This window comes from Lontra canadensis, unplaced genomic scaffold (genome assembly GCF_010015895.1).
Source record: "Lontra canadensis isolate GAN:19392208 unplaced genomic scaffold, GSC_riverotter_1.0 scaffold51, whole genome shotgun sequence".
NCBI lineage: Eukaryota > Metazoa > Chordata > Mammalia > Carnivora > Mustelidae > Lontra > Lontra canadensis.
In genome coordinates, this window is record NW_022631045.1 from 9,257,685 (window position 1) to 9,284,190 (window position 26,506).

The 26,506-nt window shown below is 40.7% G+C and overlaps 1 protein-coding gene across 4 annotated transcripts in view; it reads left to right on the forward strand.

Moving 5' to 3' along the window:
* The window catches only part of LRCH1 (leucine rich repeats and calponin homology domain containing 1), a 195,645-nt gene that overhangs the window by 77,587 nt on the left and 91,552 nt on the right, over positions 1-26,506 (forward strand). For all 4 annotated transcript variants that reach the window (XM_032874017.1, XM_032874019.1, XM_032874018.1 and 1 more), the window contains exon 2: positions 17,592-17,736. In XM_032874017.1, the coding sequence (XP_032729908.1) occupies positions 17,592-17,736 (145 nt within the window). The remainder of the gene's footprint in view (positions 1-17,591; positions 17,737-26,506) is intronic.

A 26,506-nucleotide genomic window follows, 5' to 3' on the forward strand; every position in this document is an offset into this window, starting at 1 on the left:
TTGAAAGTAATATAGCAGTTTAATATATTTTCTTAATTAAGTTAGATAAACCACATTTCTGTTATACTTTCTGGTAAGTGATAAAAACAGTCTCTATTTGTATAATGAAGATTGTACAACAATCTTTTACTTTTGAGTTCAACAAGGAGCTTCCAACTAGATCTGTAAAAAAGGATGCAGAAATCATCTGAAATAAACTATTTCCAGCCTTAAAATTCATGTTCCTACAATAGAATATACTATACTCAGTCACCATCACAAAAATGTCTTTCTTATCTGTGCTGTTCTAGCTAAATGTGAACTTTAAAAATGGGAAAACCAGGCACTTTGTAGACAGTTCACTCTTTGTTTCGTATTTTTGGGGGCTAAGAAAAAAAAATTGCCCAAGGAAGTATTTCTGGAAGGAGTCAAACTTTTCAACTGCCTTCATAGTTTAGCCTTCAGTATTTTTGTTGTTTTAGGAATTGGTAGTGACCCTAAGGAGGAATACACATTTCTTAAGCATGGATCATGATTGGTTCCTAACGAGTGAGTGACAACGTAGCAAATAATGCTGTTATCACCTGACACACAGTTGGTCAGGGTATCAGCATAATACCATTATTATCACTGAATTGTGTAATAAACATGTGGGCAGAGTGCTGTCGTGGACATAACACTGGATTTTGGTTCAGGAAGTCTGAATTCCAGGACTTACCATGGTGCTTGGGCCATGGAGCCAAGCCCTTAGGTTTCAAGAAGTTGTGATGGAAAAGAGAAAGGCATTGCTTTTATGGTAGCAGCTTCTAGAAGGTTGTTTTCTAGTTCATCTTCTCTCCTCATTTTTCACATTTTTCCAGGGTGACATCATATATGGCAACTCCTTATTTATATGCTGATGTCTTTCAAAAGTACACTTTAGGGGTGCCTGGGTGGCTCAGTGGGTTGGGCCTCTGCCTTCAGCTCAGGTCATGATCTTGGGGTCCTGGTATCAAGCCCCGCATCAGGTTCTCTGCTCGGTGAGGGACCTCCTTCCCCCCTCCCCTGCCTGCCTCTCTCCCTACTTGTGATTTCTCTCTCTCTCTGTCAAATAAATAAATCTTAAAACAAAAACCTACACTTTAACCAACGCCTTTCTCATGGCTCCAGACCCTCTGTCCAGTGACCAACAGACCACTCTGCTTGGCTGCTCCATACATATCTTAACTAAGGTCCCCGTGACTCTTCTAACCTACCACTACCCTGTTTCTTTCCCAGCTTTCATTTTGAGCAAGTAGCAAGTTTCCAGGCATTTCTCCAAGACAGAAATCCCGAAATGCCCTCAATCTTTCTTTCTCCTCACTTTCTGTATTTAACTGATCGCTAAGCTCTGCCAATTGTACCTCATACGTGTCTCCCTTGTCCATTCCCTCCTAATGATAATGGCGACAGTGGTGGTGGTGGTGAGGATGGTGACGATGAGGTCCGTTTCTCTGTATCAACTTCTTCACCTTACTTCAAACCCTCCTCATTTCTTACCTGGATTTTCGTGCCTGCGGTTGAACAACTGCTTCCATGGATCCCTGTTCAACATCACTTCCATGTGCCTCGGCCATAATGCCAGTCACACTTCCTTCACACACTTCTCCATCCATGCATTCTTCATCCAGGCTGCATGTTTTAGCCTGGAGTGAATTATCCCCTCTGCCCTGGGGGTCTCCGTCCACCTGTCTGGAGGTTCAGCTTCTAGGTCCTGAATCCTTTTTCAAGCTTTCAGAAAGAATTGGTATTTTTAACCATGTTGATAAATGTAGGTCTAATCCATTGTATGTTTTCTTTTGTTCATTTCTCTACTTCCTCAGTTGGACTCCGTAAATCACTCGAGGTTATGAATTGAGTCTTAAATTCTTATCACTGTATACAATACTGGGCATGGTGTGTCTGTCTTGTAGAGGATAGCCAGTAAATGACTGAGTGAGAGAGTGACCGTGTGGAGGGTTTTCCCTGATGTGGGAAGGGATTGGGAAGGTGCCACACAGCCCTCGGGAGTCTCCCTCCAGCATCTGTGACTTCCCGCTGAGCAAGCTTACATGGGCGATTTTGCTGGGCTCTTTCCAGTTATATATGTGCTTGGGGATCAGAGCTGAAAAATATAAGGCAGGACTTCTTTTACATTTCCAGACTGAGCTTGTTGATAGGCAGAGGTACTGAGGTTGAACAAGACCGAGTTAATAGTGAAAAACACACATTTCTCTCAGGTATCCATAGGACTGTGGCCATCCCAGTGGTCTCACTTCCTGTTCATGCCCACACACTTCAAGTGGGCCCTGAATGTCACCTGGCTGTCATTCTGCATTTGTCGAGTGCATTCGCTTTCCTGCTTTCTTATTAGCTACTTCGTACTTAGTCTTTCCTTAAACTTTTAATATCTTCTCCTCTCTCCCTCTCTGCTGTTTGGGCTCACAGACAATTGGAGGAGACTTCTCTGTGTCCCTTCCGTCCCATCTACTCAGTTATCTGCATCTGTGCCCATACTCACTGCCTCACCCCCTCTGCTAGAGAAGAATTGTCCATTTTCCTTTGGAAGGCCATGACTGATGCTTGAACTCCCCTCCCCTTCTGGAAAACACCACTGTATTTATTGTCTCATTTCTCTGGTGATTCCTGTTTCCCCCTTTTCACCAAGTAATCCCCATCAGCATACAAACATGCTGGTATTTCTTCCTCTGATAGGACCTTCCCTCCAGCTTCTATCCCATTTCTTGGCTCTCCTCTATCACAGGCTCTTTGATTTGCTTAAACTCATTGTAACTTATTTTTCTCCTTCCATACTCTCTCTCATTCCTTAAATTAAAAACAATTTAATTGTGGTAAAATACACATAGTCTAAAATTTACCATCTTAACTATTTTTAAATGTAAAGACCAGTAGTAAATACATGCCCATTGTTCGTGAGGCCACTGTCCAGAACTTTTTCATCTTGCAGAACTGAAACTCTGTACCTACTAAACAGTAACTCCCCATTTCCCCCTTTCCCCCAGCCCTTGGCAACCACCGTTCTACTTTCGAATGGTATGAGTTTAACTACTTTAAATAGTCCTTCCATTTTCTCTTAAACCCACTCCATCGGGCTTTTGTTCCCACGTGCCCCCAGCACGTCTCAAGGTCATCTGTGACCTGTACCAGGCTAGATACAACAGTCATTTCTCCGCTGTGGGCTGATCTGATCCAGCAGTAGCGCGGGGCACAGGGGATGCACTCCCTCCTCCTTGACACAGTTGCTTGACCTGGTTTTCAGGAGATCATACTTGCCTGGGTTTTCCCCCTTCCTCACAGACCTCTTTCTTAGTCTTCTTTTCATTTTCCACTTCTGTGCCTTGGGATGCCTCTGGGGCTCAGTGCTGGGCCCTCTTGTCCACCTTCACTGAACCCCTTGGAAATCTTAGTTTTGTCTTTAAGTGTCATTTTTGCTCCCACAACTCCTGCCATTTGTATCTCCAGCCCAGATATGTGCCCTGGGCTACAGACGGGTGCATCTCCCCACCTGATACCTTCACATGCATGCCTGCTGGGCATCTCAACACTGATGTCTCCAAAACGAGCCCTCTCAGTGTTCCCCACAGTGTCTGCCCACAGGCTTCCGCATCTCGGGATGACGACGCCACTCTCACTTCCGGAACCAACATCTGCAGACATCCACGCCACTCTCACTTCCGGAGCCAACATCTGCAGACATCCTTGACTATTCCCTTTCTCTCAAAATCACACACAATCAGAAAATTCGCTAACCTCTCCTTTCAAAGGGTATGACCTGAACCCCTACTTCCTGCCTCTTCCACTCTTCCGCTCAGGTCTAGCCACACGGTCTTACCTGGCATGGATTATTGTAGGAGCCTTTGCAGGGTCTTTCTGTCCCTGTCCTTGCTCCCTCAGAAGCTATTCTCAACACAAGATCTAGTAAGATCCTTTTTAAGAGGGGAGGAGGCCCTGTGCAAAACCTTTCAGTGGCCAGTAAATGCCGCATCTTCCTCTTACCAAGATCCCCACTTGGTCTGCTCCCCTATGACGTGCTCCCTGGCCTCAGTTTTTTATTTTCTTACCCTGGTTCCCTCTGCTGGAGCCACACAACGTCGCTGGTGTCCCCACAGTCCACCGTCCTGTGCTGATTCGGACTTTTCTGTTTGCTGCTGACCCCGAGTGCAAGGCTTATCCCCCCAGATGTGCCCATGACTTCTTCTCTTGACCTCCTTCAGCTTTCACCTAACATCACCTGATTTGTGAGTCCTCTCTGGTCACCCTGTTTAAAATTGCAGGCCCCCTCCTCCATACTTTCCACTCGCTTTTTCTCTCTAGCATGTATCACCATCTGACACACTCTGTATTCTCCCTGTTAGTTTTGTTTAGGTCGCCCCACCTGAACCTACGCTCCAGAGGACAGGCGTTTTGCCAGAGTCCACGGAGCCGGTGCACAAATATTTGTTGAATGACTGTAGAGAAAAAAAAAAACAACTCTCCCAAACAGAAGATTATAATTCATTGTCCATTTCTCTCTCCTAGTAGTATCTAAGTTTCATTTGAAATTTCAAGTTCTTGTTTTATCTAAAAGATGAACAAAGCTGAATTTAAAATTCCCCAACATGAGGTGTGTGCTTTCAAAAAAGCACATACAAGTGAAATCACAATTTAGGCTGCTCTGAACATTCTTGTACACATAAACTATCATTAGTAGTAAAAACACTGTTTCTATTATGCACTGGAAAATTCCTATGGATTTTCAAATAGATGCAAATGTAAAATTCATTTTCATATCGACTGTTCCACTTAAATGTTACAGTAGCTTTAGATTTCCTGATTCATATCTTAAAAATATCACTGGTAGTATCTTTGAGGTTTTTTTTGATAGTTTGTGGTCAGGTTTGTGGTCCTCCTTCGACCTCACTAGCATATGTTGAAACTTGTGGATGGCTTTTGAAATTTTGCCTCATTTGAGATTAACCAACTACTGATAATTAATAACACCATATGGTATAAATTTTGAATTCTGTACGATTTATACTTCCAAATGATGGCTCTTACCCTCCCTCTACTCACTTAACACAAGTACTTGGAAAACTTGAATAACGGATGGTCTGGCTAGTAGAGCTGCAGTTTACGTCATAGTTAATAAAAGGAAAGATTCTTTTCTTTATCTTGAACTCTCTTAAAATGTACCAATACATTTTCGTGCCATTTAGAAAGTCTCCAAGTTATCTTATCTGTGATAATTAAAGAGCTTACATGGTCTCATGACTGAGATTATTTACCAAATTGTAGAAAAAATAATAACATTTGATTTGCCTCTAAAGGGCTCTTTTCGGGGCAAGAGCAGAGGACACGAGAGAGAGAGAGAGAGAATGAATTTTAAGCAGGTTTCACACCAGTGTGGAGCCTGACTTGGGGCTCAATCTCACAACCCTGAGATGATGACCTAAGCCCAAATCAAGAGTTGGATATTTAACTAAGCCACCCAGGCACCCCTAAAAGGCTCTTTTTAATGGGAGAGACCAAATCAAAAATATATGTGAAAGTACTATGTAAAGTACAAAAGCACTCCGTCCGCTTTATCTTTGGGGGGTAGTATTCACTTTTCTTAATGGTTTTGTTTGCTATTTTTAAAGAACATAATAAAAGAATCTGATGAACTGATGGTTATGGTGAACTGAGGTTAAATGGACTGTTTCACCATATATTTGATTTCAAAAGCTTCCAACAAAGGTAAAAATCGTAGAAAAATGTTACCGCTCAGTCATTTTTATGAGAAAGGGCTTTCTCTCCAGCAAGTAACTTTTCTTTCATGGTTGAGAGTTTCAGTATTTATGTAATCATCAACTCACAACAGCGCATTGTTTCAGTCTTGATAGCAAGCCTGTAATGATAATAAAACTCAGGCAAGTCTGGGACCACAGAGTCCTGAGTTTCTGCTCTCTCTTCTCCCTCACTCTCCGCCGAGGATGCGGAGTCCGCTTCCTGCCTTAGGCTCCAGCACTCTTGTGGATGGTGGGCAAGCGCGAAGTCCCTACTTAGAGCCCTTGGGACTCACCTCCTTTGCCTTCCCCAGATTACTCCTCTGGCGGTACTTTCCAGATCCCTCACTGACTAGCAACTCATCTTCCTCTAGTTACGGTGAGACAGAGACTACCCATGAACCAGTTGCTAAGTGACTGTCCCTAGCGGCTCAGCCTTGGTCAGGCAACAAGCCCTTTGCTACCTTTTGAATACTAACCACTTGCTTTAGTGAAGGGGTCTTTGAGCTCTAGAGCCCCCCAGGAAAACATCCCCCATCTTGCAGCGCAGAGAACCCGAGGTCCTTGCCCTCCCCTCACAGCATCTGAGCAGCTGCTCGGTCTGCCTTGCTGTGGGGCTGGTCCCCCACACTCCCTGTCCCTTGCCCCGGGGCTAAGGAGCCTTGTCCCCAGCAAAACCGCATGCAGTGTCTCATTTGGGCTCTTCTGCACCCCAGGGGATCTCCGTTCCTGTGCTAATCTGTGATGGAGCCTATTCTCACCCCTCTCTTACTGTGAAAGGCAGGGCTCTTCCTTTCTGTGCTGTGAGCCTGTGACAGCAGAAGCTGTCCTAGCTCTATTTCCTTCCGGAACTGTCTTCTGTGAGTTCAGGTGCTGCTGCTCTATACACATCATTTCACTTTTCCTTCCCAGTGGGGATGGGGCCCAACTGAGTCAAGCACGCATTTGGCGGCAGCGGCGAGTGGGGCAAGTACATGCAGGTGGATGGATGGAGCCGGAGAAAACTATGAGGTGGTGCTCAGTCACAGAGCTGCATGACACTGTCCACGACACCATCCCTGTGTCATTGTCCAGAGCTGCCCCCTTCTCTTAGGCTGCCAGCCCCTGTAGGCTTAGTCATTTCTGGCATTCTGGGGAATTTCATGTTCTAGGATATTGTTTGTCTTTTATGACCATTTTGGAAAAAATGCGTTTTTTTCCAACTGTGATAAAAATAACCTACAGCGGAAAATGTACCACGTTAAGTGTGTCTCAGTGTGCAGTTTGGGACACTCACGCGGTGCAGCCATCACCGCCATCCATCCACAGGGTTTTTATCTGTGTAGTCCTGAGCCGTAGCTCTCCCTTCTGCCTCCCCACTGGCCACCGTGCTTCTACTTTCTGTCTCTCTGAGCTTCACCACGCCAAGCCCCTCCTACAAGTGCAATCATACGGTGTCTGTCTTTTTTGTGGCTGGCTTTTTTCCCTTAGCAAAATGTCCTTAAGTTGCATCCACGCCGTAGCGCGTGTCCAACCCTCCTTCCTTGTCAAGGCCGCATCCTATCGCACCTTGTGCGTACACCCCGTTTTGCTTCTCTGCTCCTCCCCTGGTGGACATCTGGGTTCTTGCCACCTTTTGGACATTGCAAATTAGGCTACTTAAAGCATTCGTGTTTTATAGGAAAAGTAGTATCTCCCCTTTAAATTAGTGGGTCCCATTTTAAAGATGATTACCATCAAGGGGCTGTTGTTATTACGTCTCTGAGACCAAAGTTGTCTTCAAGCAAATGGGATGTGATTCGTGGTGCAGTGAAGCCTTAGCTCCTCAGAGACACAAAGGGATGGGTCATGACAGAGAGGCTGCACCCACCTAAAATGTTTTCATTTTGAGTAACTTTACAAGACAACAAAAAAGAATTAAAGACACACTTCCCTCCTGTCTTCAACAGAATATTTGAAATGCAGTTTAATCCTCAAGTTGACAAACTACCGCTGGATTATTTGGAGTCGTTCGTATGTTCTTGTCTCTGGTTCCTGCCATTGCAGTTTAAATTTTTTAGCTTAAAAGTACTTCAAATTGAAAATGTAGGTTGATCTCACCATTCATTACTGTTCCATGTAAGAAATGTACTTTCTTACGGCTGTCTCTCTTTTCCTTACATGTTTGTTGTTTCTAAAATGCTGTGGGACTGGAACAGCGATAAATAGCGTTTGTTAGAATTGTGTTAAAGAGTAGAAAACCTCTTTGTAGAGGTTCTTTAAGTGAAATGATTATACTTTGGAGCAGAAATTCCCTGCCCATCCTGCCCTCCACCACACACATCTATGCTGTTCTTTTAAAAATCGATAACCTGATTTTTTTTTTTTTTTTTGGCAGTGCTTTGGAGAGGTACAACAAATCAGTTTTTGCTAAATGTGTCAGTAATGCATTTGTTAGTAAAAGGCCACCTACACGTCATTACCTCTCAGCACTTTGTGAGCTCGCAGATATCACCCACTAATAAAACCACTGCACCAGGGGTCTAATCTGACACCAGATGCTTTTGGTACTTACCAGAATTAATTTCTGTTTCTTATTTCTTCCTGCAGCCTTGGAAAGGGAAACCTTCCAACCAACTTACGAATTTTTCACTCAAAATACACTGTTTTTTTAGTCTTTTATCTAAGATTTGCTGTTATCATGAGGCATTTATGTGTACGATTTACTGCATGAGCTTGTCAGTTAGGTTTTAAACTCCTTCCCAGCCCAAGCAGTATTATTTCTCGCTAGATATACTCAGAACCCAGCATTAGCTAACCTAATGATAGAGACTTTGCTTAGAGGCCTTCACTCTGTGCCAGGAGCTGCTCGGAAGACTTAGTGGTATCAATCATCTCATGTGATCCTTCCAGTAATTCAATGGGGCTGGGACCATTATTATCCTCCTGTTACAGATGAGGAAATGGAGGCATGGAGAACTTAAATAATTATTTCCAAGTCCACACAGCTGAGTGGTGGGACCAGAATTTGAACTCAAGTTGTCTGACCTAAGAACCTGCTTTCCTACTCCATTCATTCAAACAATATTTATTAAGGCCTTAGTGTATACCATTGAACCATGCAAAATCCTAACCCTCACAGGATTTACATTCTAGTAGGGAGAAAGAGAAAAGTAGTAATAATGGTAGAATAAAAGTAGAATAAATGGTATGTTTCTTGAGGAGGTTATTTAAGTGCTAAGAAAAGGAGAAAATGTAGACTAGAGTGAGGAGGTTAAGACAGAATTTGAGACTTTAAATAGATGGTCAGGGAGGACTCATGGCTCATACTGAGGAATTACTCAACTCATCTCTACTGTTTGATAAGATTTGTTGTTGTTGTTGTTGATCTGTTAGAGATGTAGCCTGAGATTTTGACCAACTCCCTCAGAAATTTCATGAACCTGCTTATTATTTCTGTCCCTTTAACCCTGGAAGCATCAGGTGGTTTCATCTCCAGAGTCAGGATGAGTCAGCCCAGGGGCTCTGCTTCACAACCGAAAGCAGCATGCCCTTGCTTGAGTGCATTTCCAAATGGGCAGGTGCCTGGGAGTACCCCCATGGGTGCTGAGTCATGGGGCTGGGTAGGCGGTCTGTGCCAAGAGAAAAGTTGAAGCGAGGGGCAGTCAGATGCTCGGGGCATTGTGGAGCAGGGGAGGTGGGGGGAAGTTCAGAAGGGACAGAGAGATACAGCTGAGATTCTTCTAAAGAGACTCCTGCCTACCTAGGTGCAAGGAGAGAGGGATTGTTCAGAGAGGACACATGTTCCCAGACCATGCTTCCGCTTAAGGATGGTTCCTGCACTGTAGTCCCAGGCATGACCAACCAAGAGGGTGGTGATGGTCAGGCACAGAGCATCCCTCCTCAGTATTAGGAAGACAATAGGTCCCAGGCTCTAGTTGGTGGGTCAGGAGTTTAGATTTCTATGTGAAGAAAACCCATTCAACCTGATTTTATTGCAGCGTCATGCTTGGGGCTAACATTCCAAACTTTAAACTTTCATGATAACATGTGTATCGTTCAGCCTGAAAAATGCAGCCTTTGGTCTTGTGGAGCTGGGTGCGATGGTCACTTCCAAGATGAGGCCTTCTCGCCTGATGGGAGAGCAAGACCCTGCAGGTGAGCTTTGCAGCCTCGTTGGTCTGCCGGTGCAGCTGCTCCGTGGCTGTCGCGGCTGATTGCTCAGGATGTTGTTCCTGGACCGCTGGCCTCCTCCAGGTCCTCCTGAGGCACCACTTTCCTTTTTTATACAAAAACAACATCGCGCTTCTGATGGTGCTGACTACACACCAGATTCCAGTGACTGTTTTTCCACCCTCCCCTGCTTATTTTCATTCAGTGGGCTACTTTATTTTAGGGATTTGCAAAGCTTGTTTTGGCCCGGGTGAAACTTATTGTTTTATTTCTGGCTGCGCAGCTTTCATGTCGATGGTTCAGTTAAGCAGCGGACGTGGGGAGGACGTGGCTCTGGGGTTCCGGTTGGCTGCCTGGCTGTGTTGCACGGAGCTGTGGCGTCCCCAACTCCGCAGGGCAGGGCTGGCCCCCAGGGGAGCTTCGCAGCGAAGGACAGCGTGTAGCTCAGGGTGGGAAATGAGGTGCCTATGTGACACATGTCCTTCTTTCTGGAGAAAATAATTGGCATCTTGTCAGAAGTCACTTTTTGTTCGGGGCTATGGGGTCTTGTATGTCTCCTGATAGGGCATCTGAAATGGATCTGTTAATTTTTTTTTTTTTTTTAACAAGAGTTACCCGTATGAACAACTGACTTTTCGCACATTGCAGTCCTATGAGGCAGAATCGAAAACACTTCAGAGCGAGGCTTCCAAAGTGTCCTACCTACTGGTTTACTTCTTGCTTCCTAGCTCTGTATCCTCAGGCAAGTTACTAACCTCTCTGGGCCTTAGTGTCCATATGTAACTGAGAGCTATAACAGCACCTGCCTCACTAGGTTATGGTGAGAAATCAAGGAGAAAAAAAATCTAAATTTCTATGATGATAGCCAACTCATAATACATAAAACTCCCAGGTTGGATTTTTGCTGCTGTGATTGTATCAAGAACTAGTTGAGAAGGAATTTAGAATAATAATCTGATTGACTAACAGTTATCTCTGGATCAGCTCAGGTTTTCTTTCCCAAATTAGGATTCATGGTAAAGGTACCAGTGGGCTCTCCAAATCAGACCCCTCCTGGGCCCCCTTGTCTGGCCCTAGGACAGCGCCACCTGTTGGACAGGCTTGGTTTAGGTAGGGAACCTGAGAGGTGGGATCATCTACTCAAAGGAATTTCCCCTGGAATAGAGGGAAGCAACTGGACATCCGGGGAATCCTGATGCCAGAGCCACCTCCTAAAATTTATGGCCATAGGCCTCGGGCTTCCGGGATTACAAAACTGTCTAAGTGATTTCAGTGTACCCACAAGGCTGAGAAACACTAGGCAAACATTTTATTTAGGAAAACAGCCAACCCACGAGCTCTACTGCTCTAGAGGTGGTACCTCTCTATATTTTTAACAGAATTAGACCAATAAACAATAAAAGTGAACACAAATTCTTCATCTATAGTTACCTCTTCCTAAATTTAAAAGCTTACTTACCTGTCGTTGCTCAGAACTTAGTGGGTCATTTCAGAGCTTCTGACCCATTTGCCCAGCTGGTTTTGGTTGTATTACAAGATGAAGATTGGATTGGCCTTCTTCACATTTGCCTGTTGTCTATGAGTACTTGTTCTTTTTGTCTTCCTGGGTTCGACAACACTCACTGGCCCCACCTTGGTCCATCTGTAGTAGTGGGTGGGATGGCCAGGCTTCTGGCATGGCTCTACCCTTTCAAAGGCCAAGTTTGGGATGCTCACATCTACGTGCACACTGTGAACTGACTGTCCTCTTACTTGTTTAATTACGGCTAAGTCCTAGATTTCTTCCTTCTGTTCCTGCTGCTCCTCCTCCTCCCTGTCCTCCCTGTCCTGACCCCATCTTCCTTCTTTTTCTTCCTCCTCCTCTTCTTCCTCCTTCTCCTCCTCTCCACCTCCTCCTCCTTCTTCTTTTTCTTCTTCTAATTACCCCTTCTTCTTCTCTCCCTTCCCTCTCACCCTCCTCCCCATCTTCTCCTCCTTTTCCTCCTTCTCCTCCTCTCCCTCCTCCTCCCCCTTCTCCTTCTCCTCCTCCTTGTCCTCCTCCCCCTTCTTCTCCTCCTCCTCCTCCTCCTTCAAGAAAGATCAGATTTTATTTCTTTTTTTTCCACTAACAGAAAGATTTTGAACAAATTGGTATGTCATTCCCTGCTTCCTCCCCCAGTATTTATAACTGGATTATCTGCTCTGGGTTATCAAAGTCAAAACAGCATAATCCAGACTGACTTCAGCCCTTTTGGACAGCTTTCCTGTGGTGCTTGCAGACACTCAAAGATACAAAGTGATGTCTGCATTAGCCTGAGGAAAGCCCAGGAAAGCACATTACCTGGTTTGGGGAGCCTTTTTCTGTCTTCCAATAATAAAGTTAATTCAAAATTAAATGATACTCAGAGACAAGTAGGGAAAGTAAGTCATGTCTTTGAAAACCCATTCTAAACTCTTCAGTGAACAGAGAGCTTACGTAGGGTTAGCGTAATTAGCAGGTGAGGCCAGGATTTCTGCTTACCAAGTTTCCGGGAGCTGTTTCCAGAATTTAGCCCATTAGCTGACATATTGTTTTCAGTACTTTATTTTTTGAACATCGTGTTTATAACTGTCTTCCCCTCTGGGTCTATACACAGAACATGCTGCTTTTCTTTTGACTGTATTTTGGACAAATAAAAATGCAATGAAGATTAATTGCCGTATCTTCCTAATAATCTTGCTGAGGGACACATCATGGTCTTGCTGGCATTGTTCTGTGGAGAAAGAGTGGTCTCATGCGAGGAACTCTGTCAGGTCCTATAGTTAGATGTCCTTAGGTGTGAGTGTAACTGCTTATCTCTGTGGCTCTGGGCAGGTCACGCAGGCTTTCTGAGTCTCATTTCTTCAGATGGTGGGGTCACAGCTCCTTGGGGTGGTTTAAATGAGGTACCAGATGCAAAACTCCAGATACAGTGTGCGGCACAAAAGACGTGCCTAACGGATGGTAATGTGATTTACCCACCTGGCTTTCAGCTCCTTATATGTACCTTTTCCCTTTTCAGCTCAAGTAGAACATCTTACCTTATAGTTCATTCTGGGTTTGCTTCATCTCATTTTTCAAATGATAAATTCCTTAAAAGTAAGCCTCTGTGTTTTTCACTTCTCCAGAAACCACGTCCTGAGTGTATGTTGATAAATAAGTCAATAATCCATCATATGGTTAATGAACTTAAATAAGAAAAGAGAGCTTTTCTCTTTCTCTTCTTTTCTTTTCTTTTCTTTTTTCTTTCTTTCCTTCTTTCTTTCTTTCTTTCTTTTTTTTTTTGGTTCATTTTTCAGCTTTGTTTTAACTTCAACAATGCTGGTTTAGGCAACTTTTTTATTTAGGCATTGAAAGAGTCTGAGCTGTGTGCAGATTCTGTAATCAATTTCTTCCCTTGTGGAAATTGGAACACGAATGCAGGATGATAGGAAGCACACTGCATGGGAAAATTCTCACAGTTGGACATGGAGCTCTGTTCATGTGACTAGCAATGTAGCAGGCTCAGGCAGGGCTGATGCCCATTGCTTGTAACTTCATTTATAATGAATAGCCAGAGTCCTTTCAGGAAAAGGATTCCTGAAAATATAGATAGAGAACAGTTTAGTTAAAAACAAGGATTAAAGGGACACCTGGCTGACTCAGCTGGTTAAGTCCTCAACTCTTGATTTCAGGTCGGGTCGCGAGATCGAGCCCCGTGTCAGGCTCCAAGTAGACCATGGAGCATTGTCCCCAAGTTTGAAAATAGAGTGCTTTTTAAAATTAGATTATCTGATAAGAATATAGATTTTACGATAAAAGGACAAATTTGTCAAAAAGATGGGCCAGTAATTATTATATGTGGGTTTGTACTTTATAACTTTTTTTGTCAACCGCTGCTATTGATTATCACGAGGAAACAAAATCCCTTGGATTCTGACTGTTTTGACAGAAAATACTTGAATTCTGAATACTTTTTATTCATAGAAATCTTAGATCTGAAAAGAATGTTAAAATCAATCCAGTTGCCTGTACTCGGGTTTTACCTATTCAGAAACAGTAACCCAGGAGGTTGAGTAACTTCCGCAAACATCTCAGGCGGTTGTAAATTTAGAGCTGGTCTTCTGCTCTCTGATTGGAGCGGTTTCTACTGTTGATTTGCTATCCCATGATCTTTTAAAAGGTTTATAGTTACATGACAGCATTTCTACAAAAACCCCTATATCCTTTTGTTTAAAAAAAGTGTGAGTGACACTGAAACTAATAAAAACATTATTATTATTTAAAGCACTTATTGAAACATTCAACTTGATGGTCTCGTTCTTGCAGTTTTCAGGAAAGTCAAGTTTTGAATGTAAACTGGAACCTCCGTAGAATTTTTCTTTGAGTCTAACCTAAAGGAAACAGCCCATAAAAGTTTTCTGGGCAGATTTCCAGCATTGTAGCACACGCAGATTGCCCTGTCTAGTAAAGAGTTTCAGGAAGAAAGAATGCAAGAGGCTTGTGAAATTGTTTTCCGTTGAGGTTCTAAACATTCACGAAAAGCTTGTCTCTGTATTCCCTTCAATAAGAGCATGGAACTTCATGGTTTGCTCTGGCTTCTTAGCTCTCTTTTCAAATGAAACAAAATTTTGTGTGTAGAGAATATGTTTATGTGTGTGCGTGTATCTGCGTGTGTATATATGCACGTATGTATTTATATACAATATATATAACACATGTACCTATTATATATTGAATCCGTTTCTGTATGCAAAATCAAGTAAGTGATGCATTCACATTTCTAAAGGTACAGCAGGATGTACAGTGTGAGGCTCTCCCTCCAACGCCCCTCTTCTGTGCAAGAAACCCTCTCTCCAGAAACGACTACTTCTACCAGTTCCTTTTGCAGCTTCTACAGATAATCTATTTGTATTTCCATATCTATTTACAACTCTATAAATATTCATTTAAAAGTACAAGTACTATACACATGGTTCTATGCCAGGCTTTTTAAAGAAATTTATAACATATCTGGGAGATTGTACCAGATCAGCACACATAAAGCTGCTTCGTTCATTTTAATGACTGCATTGTATCAGCACTGCATTATGGAGTATAGTGTTTAATATTACATTCTACCACATGAAATATTAATATTATGCTAGTATTTATTTATCGATTTAATTTTAGCTTTATTTATATTTATTAATACCATATTAATATATAATCAGACCTCCACTGATGTTTAACTTGCTCCCTATCTTTTGCTCTTTCAAACCATGTTAAGAAATATGTCAGTTGTACACACAGGAGTTTTTCTGTAGATGAAAAGGATTCCTCGGTTGAATGAATTATGTACATTTGTAATTTTGATTGATATTGCTAACATGTTCTTCATTTCATCACCATTTCCCCAGCATTATAATGTGTTCAACAATCTCTCTTTTGGGGGGGGTGCCTGGGTGGCTTAGTGGGTTAAAGCCTCTGCCTTCAGCTCAGGTCATGATCCCAGGGTTTTGGGATAGAGTCCCCCATCGGGCTCTCTGCTCAGCAGGGAGCCTGCTTCCCCCTCTCTCTCTGCTTGCCTCTCTGCCTACTTGTGATCTCTGTCTGTCAAATAAATAAACAAAATCTTTAAAAAAAAAAACAAACAACTTTTTTTTTTAAAGATTTTATTTATTTATTTGACAGAGGGAGAGACAGCCAGGGAGGGAACACAAGCAGGGGGAGAGGGAGAGAGAGAAGCAGGTTTCCTGCTGAGCAGGGAGCCCAATGCGGGGCTTGATCCCAGGACCCTGGGATCATGACCTGAGCCAAAGGCAGATGCTTAATAACTGAGCCACCCAGGTGCCCTTCACCAAACTTTTTGATACTAGTCTAATGGGTGAAAAGTATTCTCCCATGTAATTGTGATTTTCATTGCTCTAATGTGAGTAAGGTTGATCATTTTTTCATATGCTTAAGAGCCATTTATATTTCCTTTTCTGTGAGACATCCGTTCTTTTTTCTTCCTTCCTTCCTTCCCTTCCTCCATGCCCTCCCTTCCTTCCTCTCCCACCTTCCTTGCTTTCTTCTGTCCTTTTTTTTTCCCTGCGTTTCAGACTTCTTATCATTGACTGTATAAAAATTTAACCTGTGGGGCTTATGAACTGTAGGACTGCTCACCTCCCCCTCGTTCCTTGATTGTCATGTATGTTTTTGGTGGAGTTTTGTTTGTTTTAGAATGCTGTAAGTTCTGTTTTAATGTGTTGAATTGATCAGTCTTGCGTTATGCCATTCATAGGAAGACTTTCTCCATTCTAAGATCATAAACGCAAACTTCCCACGCGTTGTCCCTGTGCTGTGATGGCTTCACTTTTTGAAGTTAATTAATTAGGGGCAGCTGGTAGCTCAGAGAGTTAAACATCTGCCTTCACCTCATACTCATAGTATGTTTATCTTTTCATATACTGCTCAATTCCATTTGCTAATTTTTGAATTTAGGATTTACGTAAGTATTTATGTAGAAGATGCGTAAGTTTCTTTTTGTGTATTTTCTTTGTTAGGTGTTGATATCAATATTATACCTTACTCTTTAAATAAGTATTTAGAAACTTTCCTTCTTTTACTTTGTGTGGAATAGTTTAAATTTTATCAGAATTGTCCCTTTACACCTGCTGAGAATTCACCTCTGAAGCCATCTAGGTCTGTCTTTGTTTATTTATGTATTTATTTTTTTATTTTGTTTATGTATGTATTTATTTATTTATGTATTATTTAAGTATTTATTTCTCAGAAGAGTAGTCAGGAGGATAGCCCTTGGACTTCTATTTCATTATTGTATTGACCTGTTCAAATTTTGTGTGTTTTTTTTTTTTTTAAAGGAGTGTGATTCCTTAAGTATACATGACATGATATTTAATAAACATCTTCTGGTCATACTGATTGAGTCCCCCTGATGAAGGGTGATATCAGTAATGTTGACTTATTGTTTTTGACAGTGGTAGCTCTTTTCTCATGATTGGTGTTCTACGGTATTTGACAGTTATGTTTGCCATTCCTAAATCTAGACACTAAGGACTGTTCCATTTTTTATTGTTGAGATGGTGGTATTGTAAACCCTAACGTTTGCTTACACTGTTCTGTAGACCTCCATTATTGTGGTCTTTGGTACACTTGAGGAAGGGAGCCCAGTTTTATGGCTGGTCATGTGGCCTGCATATTGCCTGTCCTTAAGAGAGACACAGTTGATCTGTCTTGGGCTTGTTCTTTGTAGGTTCCCAGTTATTCCAGTGAATGCAATATTTATTTAGTATCTACTGTGTGTGTGTTTGCAGAGGATATAATATCCCAAGAGACAACATATGTTATGAATGAAAAATTGAATTAAATAAATATTGGTAAAGATATGTATTCAGAGAAGATTGAAAGATACAGTTTTCATGCTTGCCTAGGGGAGAATGACTTTGAAATAATTTTTAGATAGAATGGAAAGTAAATATTGATTCAGTTACTCTTCTATATCTGGCCTGTATTTACAAATTAATATAGAGATAAAACTGTTTTAGCAATATTTTTGCTTTCCCATATGAATTGGGTAATATGCCAGGAAAAAGAAATCAGCCCTAGAGTAACAGAGCTACAAGGAATGAAAATGCTCATCTACATTTAGATTATGCTTATTTTAAAACATGTTAAGAAAAAAAAAGTGTTGGTAGTGGATAATTGTACTAGGTCATGCTGAAGATTTATTGACAAAATACTCTTTCCTTTTCTCACAGATTTATCTAAAAACAGACTGGTCGAAGTCCCAATGGAATTGTGCCATTTCGTATCACTGGAAATTCTTAATCTGTATCATAATTGCATCAGAGTCATTCCTGAGGCCATCATTAATCTGCAGATGCTGACCTACTTAAACTTGAGGTAGGTTGACTTCTAAGGATTGTAATCAAATTCAGTGAAAAAAACCCCAATTAACTGTGCTTTCATTTCTATAAGTTTTTTTTTTCTCTTTGCAAATCCTGATCACCCTTTGATTATTTAAGATTATTTATTTAAGATTATTATTTAAAATTATTTAAGAACTACCTGTCATAATAAATTAGTAGGGCTCTTAATATTGTTTTCGGTGCTAGACTTCTCTGAATATCAGTAGGGCAAGATATTTTTATTTTTTTTACAGTAATTTATGTGGTATCATTTATACTTTTTGTTTTTTTTTGGTGCTTGGTATATTGTCTTCATGTATTGATGTAGTTTTTGGAGGCGGAAGGCTAAAGGACGTGAGGAAAGAACTTGAGGGTTGTGACAAATTGGGGCCTTGCTGGTCTTTGGGAGTTTTTGTATCTTTGGGTTTGCTACTTAGTACTGTCTGAGCCTGTTCCTTTTTGGCCACGTGGGAAAATTCAAGAGCACTGACCAACTGCAGCAAGATACGAAGTTTGCTGTCTTTAACCCCATTCAATTAGGCCAGCATTTGCTGAGGACAGGCCAGTGGGTTGTACTGATTCCCTAATTATGCACGCACGGTGTAACATATTAACACCCCTGAGCAGCCCTGAAGTTAAGAAAATCAACTTTCATAAGGCCCAGGTTTTAGATTGTGCTGTAACTGTCCGCTGCTCTGGACAGATTTTGGTTCCTTGTCTCCTAAATCTTTGACTCACACAGATGTCAGGAGAGAAATAGGAACCGTTAAATCAAATCTATCTCTACTATGAATGCAAGGTTCCAGAGTTCAAGCTGGAGCAAAGCCTCTCCCCATGTCAGTGGCATGATCTTGGTGTGGGAAGAACAGCACCTGATTAGCAGGGCTGGTGTAGTGTCACAACCATGCCAAACATGCCAAATTCCCAAATGAACCAGATGGAGCCATTAACTTATGATAATAATGTCCTTTTTTTTTTTTTTTTTTTTTTTTTGGTTTGTTGGTTGGCTTATGGTTGGCCACGGAGAGTTGGGGTCTTCTCTTCCTTTCTTTGCGGTCAAAAATGGATTTCCACTGTGCTTCATTAGGTGTGCATATCCTTCTTGGGAGTGAAAAAGCAATCCTAGTCCTGTTTTGAAGTATGTTAGTGAATAGGATGTAAGTTACTATTAGCATAGCCTAGAGGCTTATAGAACTACCTTCCACTTCTCCAGGTTTCTAGTTCATCTGACCCTTTTGAGTTTCCCTGAATAAGATAATCTAAATTATTTCTGCAACAGCACAATGTTCATTACCTTGGAGTTGACTGATGGAGCCAATTGAGTGGTGTCTATCGGGTTTGGTTCACTATTTCCCTGAATCATCTGCCCTCTAATTCAAACCTGCATTAGAGGCAGTATCCCAAGAGTGTATGCAGTTGGTGTGTTTAATTACCTAGATCTGTCCTGCTGTGACGCTTTTCACCTCCAGTAGTCCTACATGCAACACGTGGGGAGATGTAAGTTTGTACTGTTACACGAAGTCCATACACAATGAGAAGCTGCTGGGTATAGATGAGATCTCTCTTCTGGTATGATACGAACTATAAAATTCTACAAACATGAGGTAAACTAATCTTAAAATTTATATTATGCTTTAAAAGCACTAATATGATTGTTTTTGGTGTGATGATTTTCACGTTGGGCTCAGTTGAGAGTGGAATAATACTGCTATCTTCAGATGGTAGGAAGGATATATTGATGTGTGGATTTCAAGGTCCTTTAGTGCAAGAACAGAGTGAGCCATTGGGACTGAGGATGCTGAAGAGGAACTGTGTGGGTATATTGTAAACAATTTTTGGTGAATTCCTAAGTGGTAGGAAGAAGAAATAGATAAAGGGACTGTTGAAGCTCTTTTCTTTTTTTTTCTGTTGAAGCTCTTTAAGCAGTGTTTTCTGTTTAATTCCTTGTTTGCCTCTATCTTTTCTTCCCTTTATATAGGTCACTTTTATTCTGTGTTTTCTTTGCTCACATCTCTACTTTAATATTACTTTGCTTTAAGACATATTCTGTAGTGAATCCTGTCTCTTCAAAGGAATTGATAACTACATGGAGAAAATTTAAAAATATATTATCTCTTTCTTTTCAGAGGAGTTCTGTCAGGGTATATGAAAAATGTATGGACATCCTTGGGGTGTCTGGGTAGCTCAGTCAGTTAAGCAACCAAATCTTGATTTTGGTTCAGATCATGATCTCAGGGTCATGAGATTGAGCTCCTTGAAGGGCTCCATACTAGGCATGGGGCCTCCTTAAGATTTTCTCTCTCCCTCTCCTTCTGCCCCCCTCACTGCTCATGTACTCTCTCTCCCTAAAAAGAAGGCAGGCAGGCAGACAGGCATATGTATATCCTCTAAACTCTTTCAAAGACAAGTCATACACACACACACACACACACATAATTATTTTTGGTACCTCTTTTGAGTTTATTTCATGAATATAAATATGTAACATAAAATAATAACATATGGCAAGCTTTGAAGTGACCACGAAGATGGCAGCTTGTTCAACTGTAAAACCTTTAACTCCTGATTTATAGGTTTGGTGGGAACATGTCTTCTGAGAATTGGACCCTTGAAACTGAGTTATTTCTCTGTTTGATAGTGATTTGAAGTGGAATGTTTTATTTGTCTAAAGGATCCACTATTGCTTATAAAATAGTCGATGACTGTCACATCTGCTTATTTGCAGGTATGTAATAAATGTCTAGAAAATACCAGTGGCATCTAACGAAATTGTTAACTCTTCTAAGATGCTGAGCAATGTTCTTCGCATGATAGTGGTGTCTTTGTGAGTTCTTTCTGTCTCAAACTCCTACCCCACTTCCAGCCACCCTCCAGCTGCTGATCAGGGGGACATGTAGAATATTGTCCTTGTGTGTGATCATGATATATGTCCCCTCCTCGATATCCAGGACCAGGTGTTACGGCCTTTTCAGGTCTTTTCTGCCTGTCATAACAATTAAGTCAGTGAAATAATATGTATTTCTTCTTGGGTATGGTGGAGGGGCATGGTGGACTCTGGTTAACTTAAGCCTCTGGAGAAGAGGCTGCCCATTGGTTTACTTGAAAAGGAAACAGAGGGACTCAGGATGCTGCAGACATACTAACTCATAGACGAATTACCAGGTTGTCTTTAGTGAAGTTTTTTTTTGTTTTTGTTTTTGTTTTGTTTGTTTGTTTGTTTGTTTTGTGATAAGTTGCATACTCTGCCAAGGAAAAGAGCTTATGTTCTAGACAGAAGCATATCATCAAATCATGGCATTATCACCAATTTAGATGTATCAGAGAAAATCTGTATAAGTTTCAAAAAATTAAAGAAAAATGAAATTGCTTCTAGGCATACACTTAAGGTAGACTGTATCAACCATAGCATGTTCTGAAACAGCTTTAACAAATAGGCAAATTCATCAGGTTTTATAAATAAGTACCTGGAAATACTTTTTCTCTTTTGTGGTACTTAGGGGTTTTTCCTCTTGTTTGTGTTAACTACGAATAAAGAACTGTGGGATAAAGTAATGCAGAGAAACTGCTTTTCAAATGTTCACAGATTTCATATTTCTTTCTTTCTTTCTCTTTATTTTTTTAAGATTTTATTTATTTATTTGACAGACAGAGATCACAAGTAGGCAGAGAGGCAGGCAGAGAGAGAGGAGGAAGCAGGCTCCCTGCTGAGCAGAGAGCCCGATGCGGGGCTCGATCCCAAAACCCTGGGATCATGACCCAAGCCGAAAGCAGAGGCTTTAACCCACTGAGCCACCCAGGTGCCCCCAGATTTCATGTTTCTACACTTAAAATTAAGCATGGTCTCGCTGTATTTTTAGTCTTTTCTCTTTTTTAATAAGTCACGTATGGAAATTGCTAGTTTTGTAGGTTTCAAAGCAGGCGGGATGCCGTGTGATGCTACTGTGAATCGTTAGTGGGTATTCTGGTGGGGTGAACAGCCAGAAGTATTTGATGGTCGCAATGAGACCGATGACAATGAAGCTGATGGTGGTGGTGGTGATATGCCCCTGCCTATACGGCTTCTCGGCTGGTGGGATCTCTCACAGATGCTATCTTTAAATGTCAGATGGTTACTTAGTGCTAGAAACCCAAGTCCTGTCTTAGGCCAGAGAGATGCATTTCATTAACACTTGCAAAATAAAATCCTTTGCTGTGCAATACAGTGAAAAACACTTCGGCGTTTTCCCACATGGTAGGAATGATAAATTCGTGGAAAGCACTAATTTATTGCTGTTCACGTAGCCTGAGTTTGAAGGCTCTGGGCTTTTAAACTTTGCGTCTTGGTATTCACAACAAAAGGTTATGTGTGTTTAGTGTAGGTGCCACTGTGTTTCTTCCTGTTGTAAAGTGTCTTAATCCCAGAAATGTGGCCAAGAACAATAAAAATGGTTAAGCAAGACCTGTTCCTACATAGGAACAAACACTTGGAACCTGAGCGCCACAGGAAAGCCGTATTACAAAGCTTAAAATCTATTTTAAGGTGCTGGAGAGGTTGTTGATGATGAGACCCATGAAGAAAAGGTACCTCAGGAAAACAGAACAACCCAAGGCAGCAAAACTCTTGGCTAGGACCAGAGAGGTGTGATGAGTCTTAGAATAAGAACTTCAGCTTTTGAAAAGTTAGGTCTCGGAGAGGTTCAGGAATAGAAGCAGCTAAAAAATGAAAGTTCTTTACTGCCTTTGATCGTACTACTTCCAGAACTCTTGGTGAGTGGTTTTAGTTTCTGACAGTGAAACACACAGCAGGGGAGCTGGGTTCTTCATTAGAAGCCCCTTGGGTGCGTGGGTGGCTCAGTCTGTTAAGCGTCTGACTCTTGGTTTCCACTCAGGTCATGATCTCAGGCTCTTGAGATTGAGCCCCGCTTTGGGCTCTCTGCTCAGCACGGAGTCTGCTTGCCTCTCTCCCACTGCTCCTCCCCCTGCACTCTCTCTCTCTCAAATAAATAAATAAAATCTTAAAAAAATTTAAAAAGGAGCTCCTGTCTCTAGGAGTAGTTTCTGAGGCATTGCCTATAAAGAAAAGGGCAGCCTATTGAACAAAATGTTATCATACCATAAAAGGAAACTGGTTTGGATGCTTTTTCTGAAGCCTGGCATCCTTTTTGGCTGCTAAACAATGTGCAGAAAGAGCCAAGTTCCTGATCTCCATGTAACCTGTATCCCCACATTCCTTTTGGGGGGGGTGGTCATTGTGAGAAATTATCTTTAATCCTAAGGACATCTTGCTGTTTGAAAGATCAGAGGAGCACCTAGCATATAAGAGTTGTCTCAGAAAGCACAGATTTTATGTATTTGTTATAAACTAAAAATTGATTTTCTTTGTTCTTCAGAATTTTAGTTTTATCCGCAAGAAACGCACCTCTTCTTGAACTGATGTTTCTGAAGAAGGTCTCAATTGTGAGATAGCATTTATTCTTTCTAGAAACTGAGAAAATTGACGGTGTCTTCCTACACTGGAAAAGGGGAGGAGTTTTCGTCAATTCAAGACAAACTTCTATCCCAAATCCTTTTATGAAGAACTTATTGTATTTTCAAAGGGAAAATGATATATTTTGGAACTGGTCTGGGGTAGCTAGGTTGTGTTCTGTGAAATGACAGATCAGAAGGAAGATTCCAAAACACAGTGAACCATGTTGGAATTTGGAAGCGTCATCTTAAAATTTGAAAATGTTTTTTGTAGAATGCTATAGTTGGAAGTGACCACTGGGTCATTGGTTGCACAAGCAGCAGTGTGTATGTTAAGCCTTGTTTTTTCTAGTGTGCTCACTAAGCATTTGTTCTCAAGGCAGAACCTAGAGACAGTCGTCCCTAAAAATTTATATTTTGCAGTGCCTATAAAATTATGTACATTGGCATTGGTAGTTGATGGGTTTTGCTAAACGTGAATGAGTTAATAGTAGGATATTTCTTACCAGATTCCATTCCTTTTAGTAGAGTTCATACTTGGCAAGACTTCCAAAGAGGATTTTTCCATTATACATGTCACCTGATCACAGATGTTGTTTTAGATCAGTGTTTGTATTAAACAGAGGAACAGAGAGACACAAAAGGGACATTATGGCTTTGATGGCTAGAGCACTGTCAGAATGTGTTGCTTTTTTCAGGTCTATTTCTGATCTTAATGCAGCACTTAAGATCTTTGTGCTGCAGATTTTCCCTCCAAAAATGGGGTAAATACCTACTCCTAATTGACTATACAGATGTTTTGTTGATAGTAATTCTCAGAGTTTTTTCTGCAAGCCCAAATGAGCAAGATGCAAGTTACATTTATTTTTCTAACTGGACAGATGAAGACCCTTTAAAACATTGCCATTCCATCAACAATCAACTTAATCTATTTCCTCTAAGAACACTGCAGTTTGCCAGTTCTTTGTCATCAAGAAGAGGGAACGAGAAAAGGAGTGTATATGCAATGATGAGGGTGTAGATTTTTGGAATCTTCATCATCATCATCATCATCATCATTTTTTTTTTTAAGATTTCATTTATTTGAGAGAGAGAGAGAGAGCATGAAAGGGGTGAGGGGCAGAGGGAGAAGCTGGCTCCCTGATGAGCAGAGGGCCTAATGTGGGACTTGATCCTAGGACTCCAGGATCATGACCTGAGCCGAAGGCAGTTGCTTAACCAGCTGAGCCACCCCAGGTGCCCCATCATCATCTCTTAATAGCCAAATAGGATTTAGCTGGTACACCGTCATATTTGGGACCTTCAACAACCCTTTACTTTAGGTGGGAAACAGGAAAGTGATTTATCCCCCAGCCATACCAGTTCATACATAAGAATAGTAGAAATTAGTGGAATTTATTTCTGTGGCATTTATAGTTTGCCTCGCATTTTCACTTTTGTTCCCTTATCTAACATTAATGATGCTTGATTGTATTCCTTGCCCTTTGGGAGGGTTTCATAGTCTTAAAAATAGTTGCTAGAGAATTGTCCGGGAGACCAACGTAAATATTTGAATAAGGAGGGCTTTTTTAAATTTTAAAAAATTTCTACTGTATCTGTAGTTGGTTTGCCTTTCTAATTCCTGGTGCTGTGAATTTTGTTTTCCTTTATTATTTATTATTTATTATTATTATTATTTCCTTTATTATTTATTATTCCTTTATTTCCTTTATTTAATTAAATTAATTAAATTAAAAGTTTGTTTCAACTGTGTATATTTTTGTCAGATCAACTTTTAATTTTAGTGACCAACTTTTTTCGGTTTTTATTTTCTATTTTATTAGTTTTCGATTTTTATCTATCAAATTTCCATCTGTCTGTTTTCTTATATGTTTGTTCTTTTTCTAATTTCTGGAGTTTGAGATGTGTATTCATTAATCTCTGTTTATTTTTTTTCCCTTCATAGGAGCATTTAAGATTATGGATTTCCCTGTGTGTAGCACTTTAGCTCATTCCTTAAAGTTGTGATGTGTCATATTCTTAAGCTCACTCTTAAAACTTTTCTAATTTTCATTATTCTTTTATTTTTTTTTTAAAGATTTCATTTATTTATTAGACATCGCAAGAGAGGGGACACAAGCAGGGGGAGTGGGGGAGGCAGAAGCAGGCTTCCTGCTCAGCAGGAAGCCCAATGTGGGGCTAGATGTGGGGCTTGATCCCAGGACCCTGGGATCATGACCTGAGCTGAAGGCAGATGCTTAAGAACTGAGCCACCCAGGTGCCCCTAATTTTCAGTATTACTTCTCTGACTCATGAGTTTGCTAGAATCGATTTTTAAAGGTACTTTTTAAAATTGATTTTTAATATTAGTGCATTGCATTTTGGGAATATTTTATTTGATGTTGATTCTTTACATTGATTGAGATGTATGTTATAGCCTGTGCTTGAGAAGAATGTATGTCCTTCTAAGTGTTGTATGTGGATTCCAGTAAAGCCATTAAGTATAAATTTAATTTGGAAACTCACATCTTTTTTACCCCAAAACATCTTTTGTCTGCTTCATATATATCTGTTACTGAGAGATGTGCTTTAAGCAAAATAGGATGATTATAGATTTGCTTTCCCCCCTGTAATTCCATCAATTCTTTATGTATTTTAAGACCAAGTTATAGGCCAAGTATTTTGAGCCCAAGTTCAAAATTATATGTCTTTCTTGCAAACTGCAGGTTTTATCATTGTGTAGTGATTCACTTTATCCTGAGAATGCTTTTTTTTTTTTTTAACTTACCGTCTATTGTATATGAAATTAATACTTACGTCTTAGCTTTCTTGTAGAAGCTTTTGCTCGCACATATTTTTTCATTTTTTTCATCTTCAACCTTTCAACCTTAGTTTCGGTATGTATGTATGTGGATTTACATTTTTCTTTTTATTTTGTATATTTTTTTTAATGAAGATTCTTATTGCCTTTTCCCTCCTGACCTTTCCTCCCTTCTATTGACTACTCCAAGTTTTATTTATTCTAATTTTTTTCTTCCTCTGGTTTAGAGGTTAGTCATTATATCTTTGGACTTTGAATTGAAAAGTTGCTTATATAAATTGTTACCATGAATATTTGACTTACAAAACCCTGAAGGTAAAGGTAACAAATACCTCTTCCATGCTCTTTAAAGTAATAATGTTCATAGAAAGCTTAAACTGTTAAGTGTCCCTCTGCAAACTTGTGTATTATTTTTATTCTATATTGTAGGTCCATCTTGCTTTTTACTTTGAATTGAATCAACTGATACTTATTTGTACTTACATATATATATATATATATATATATATATATATATATA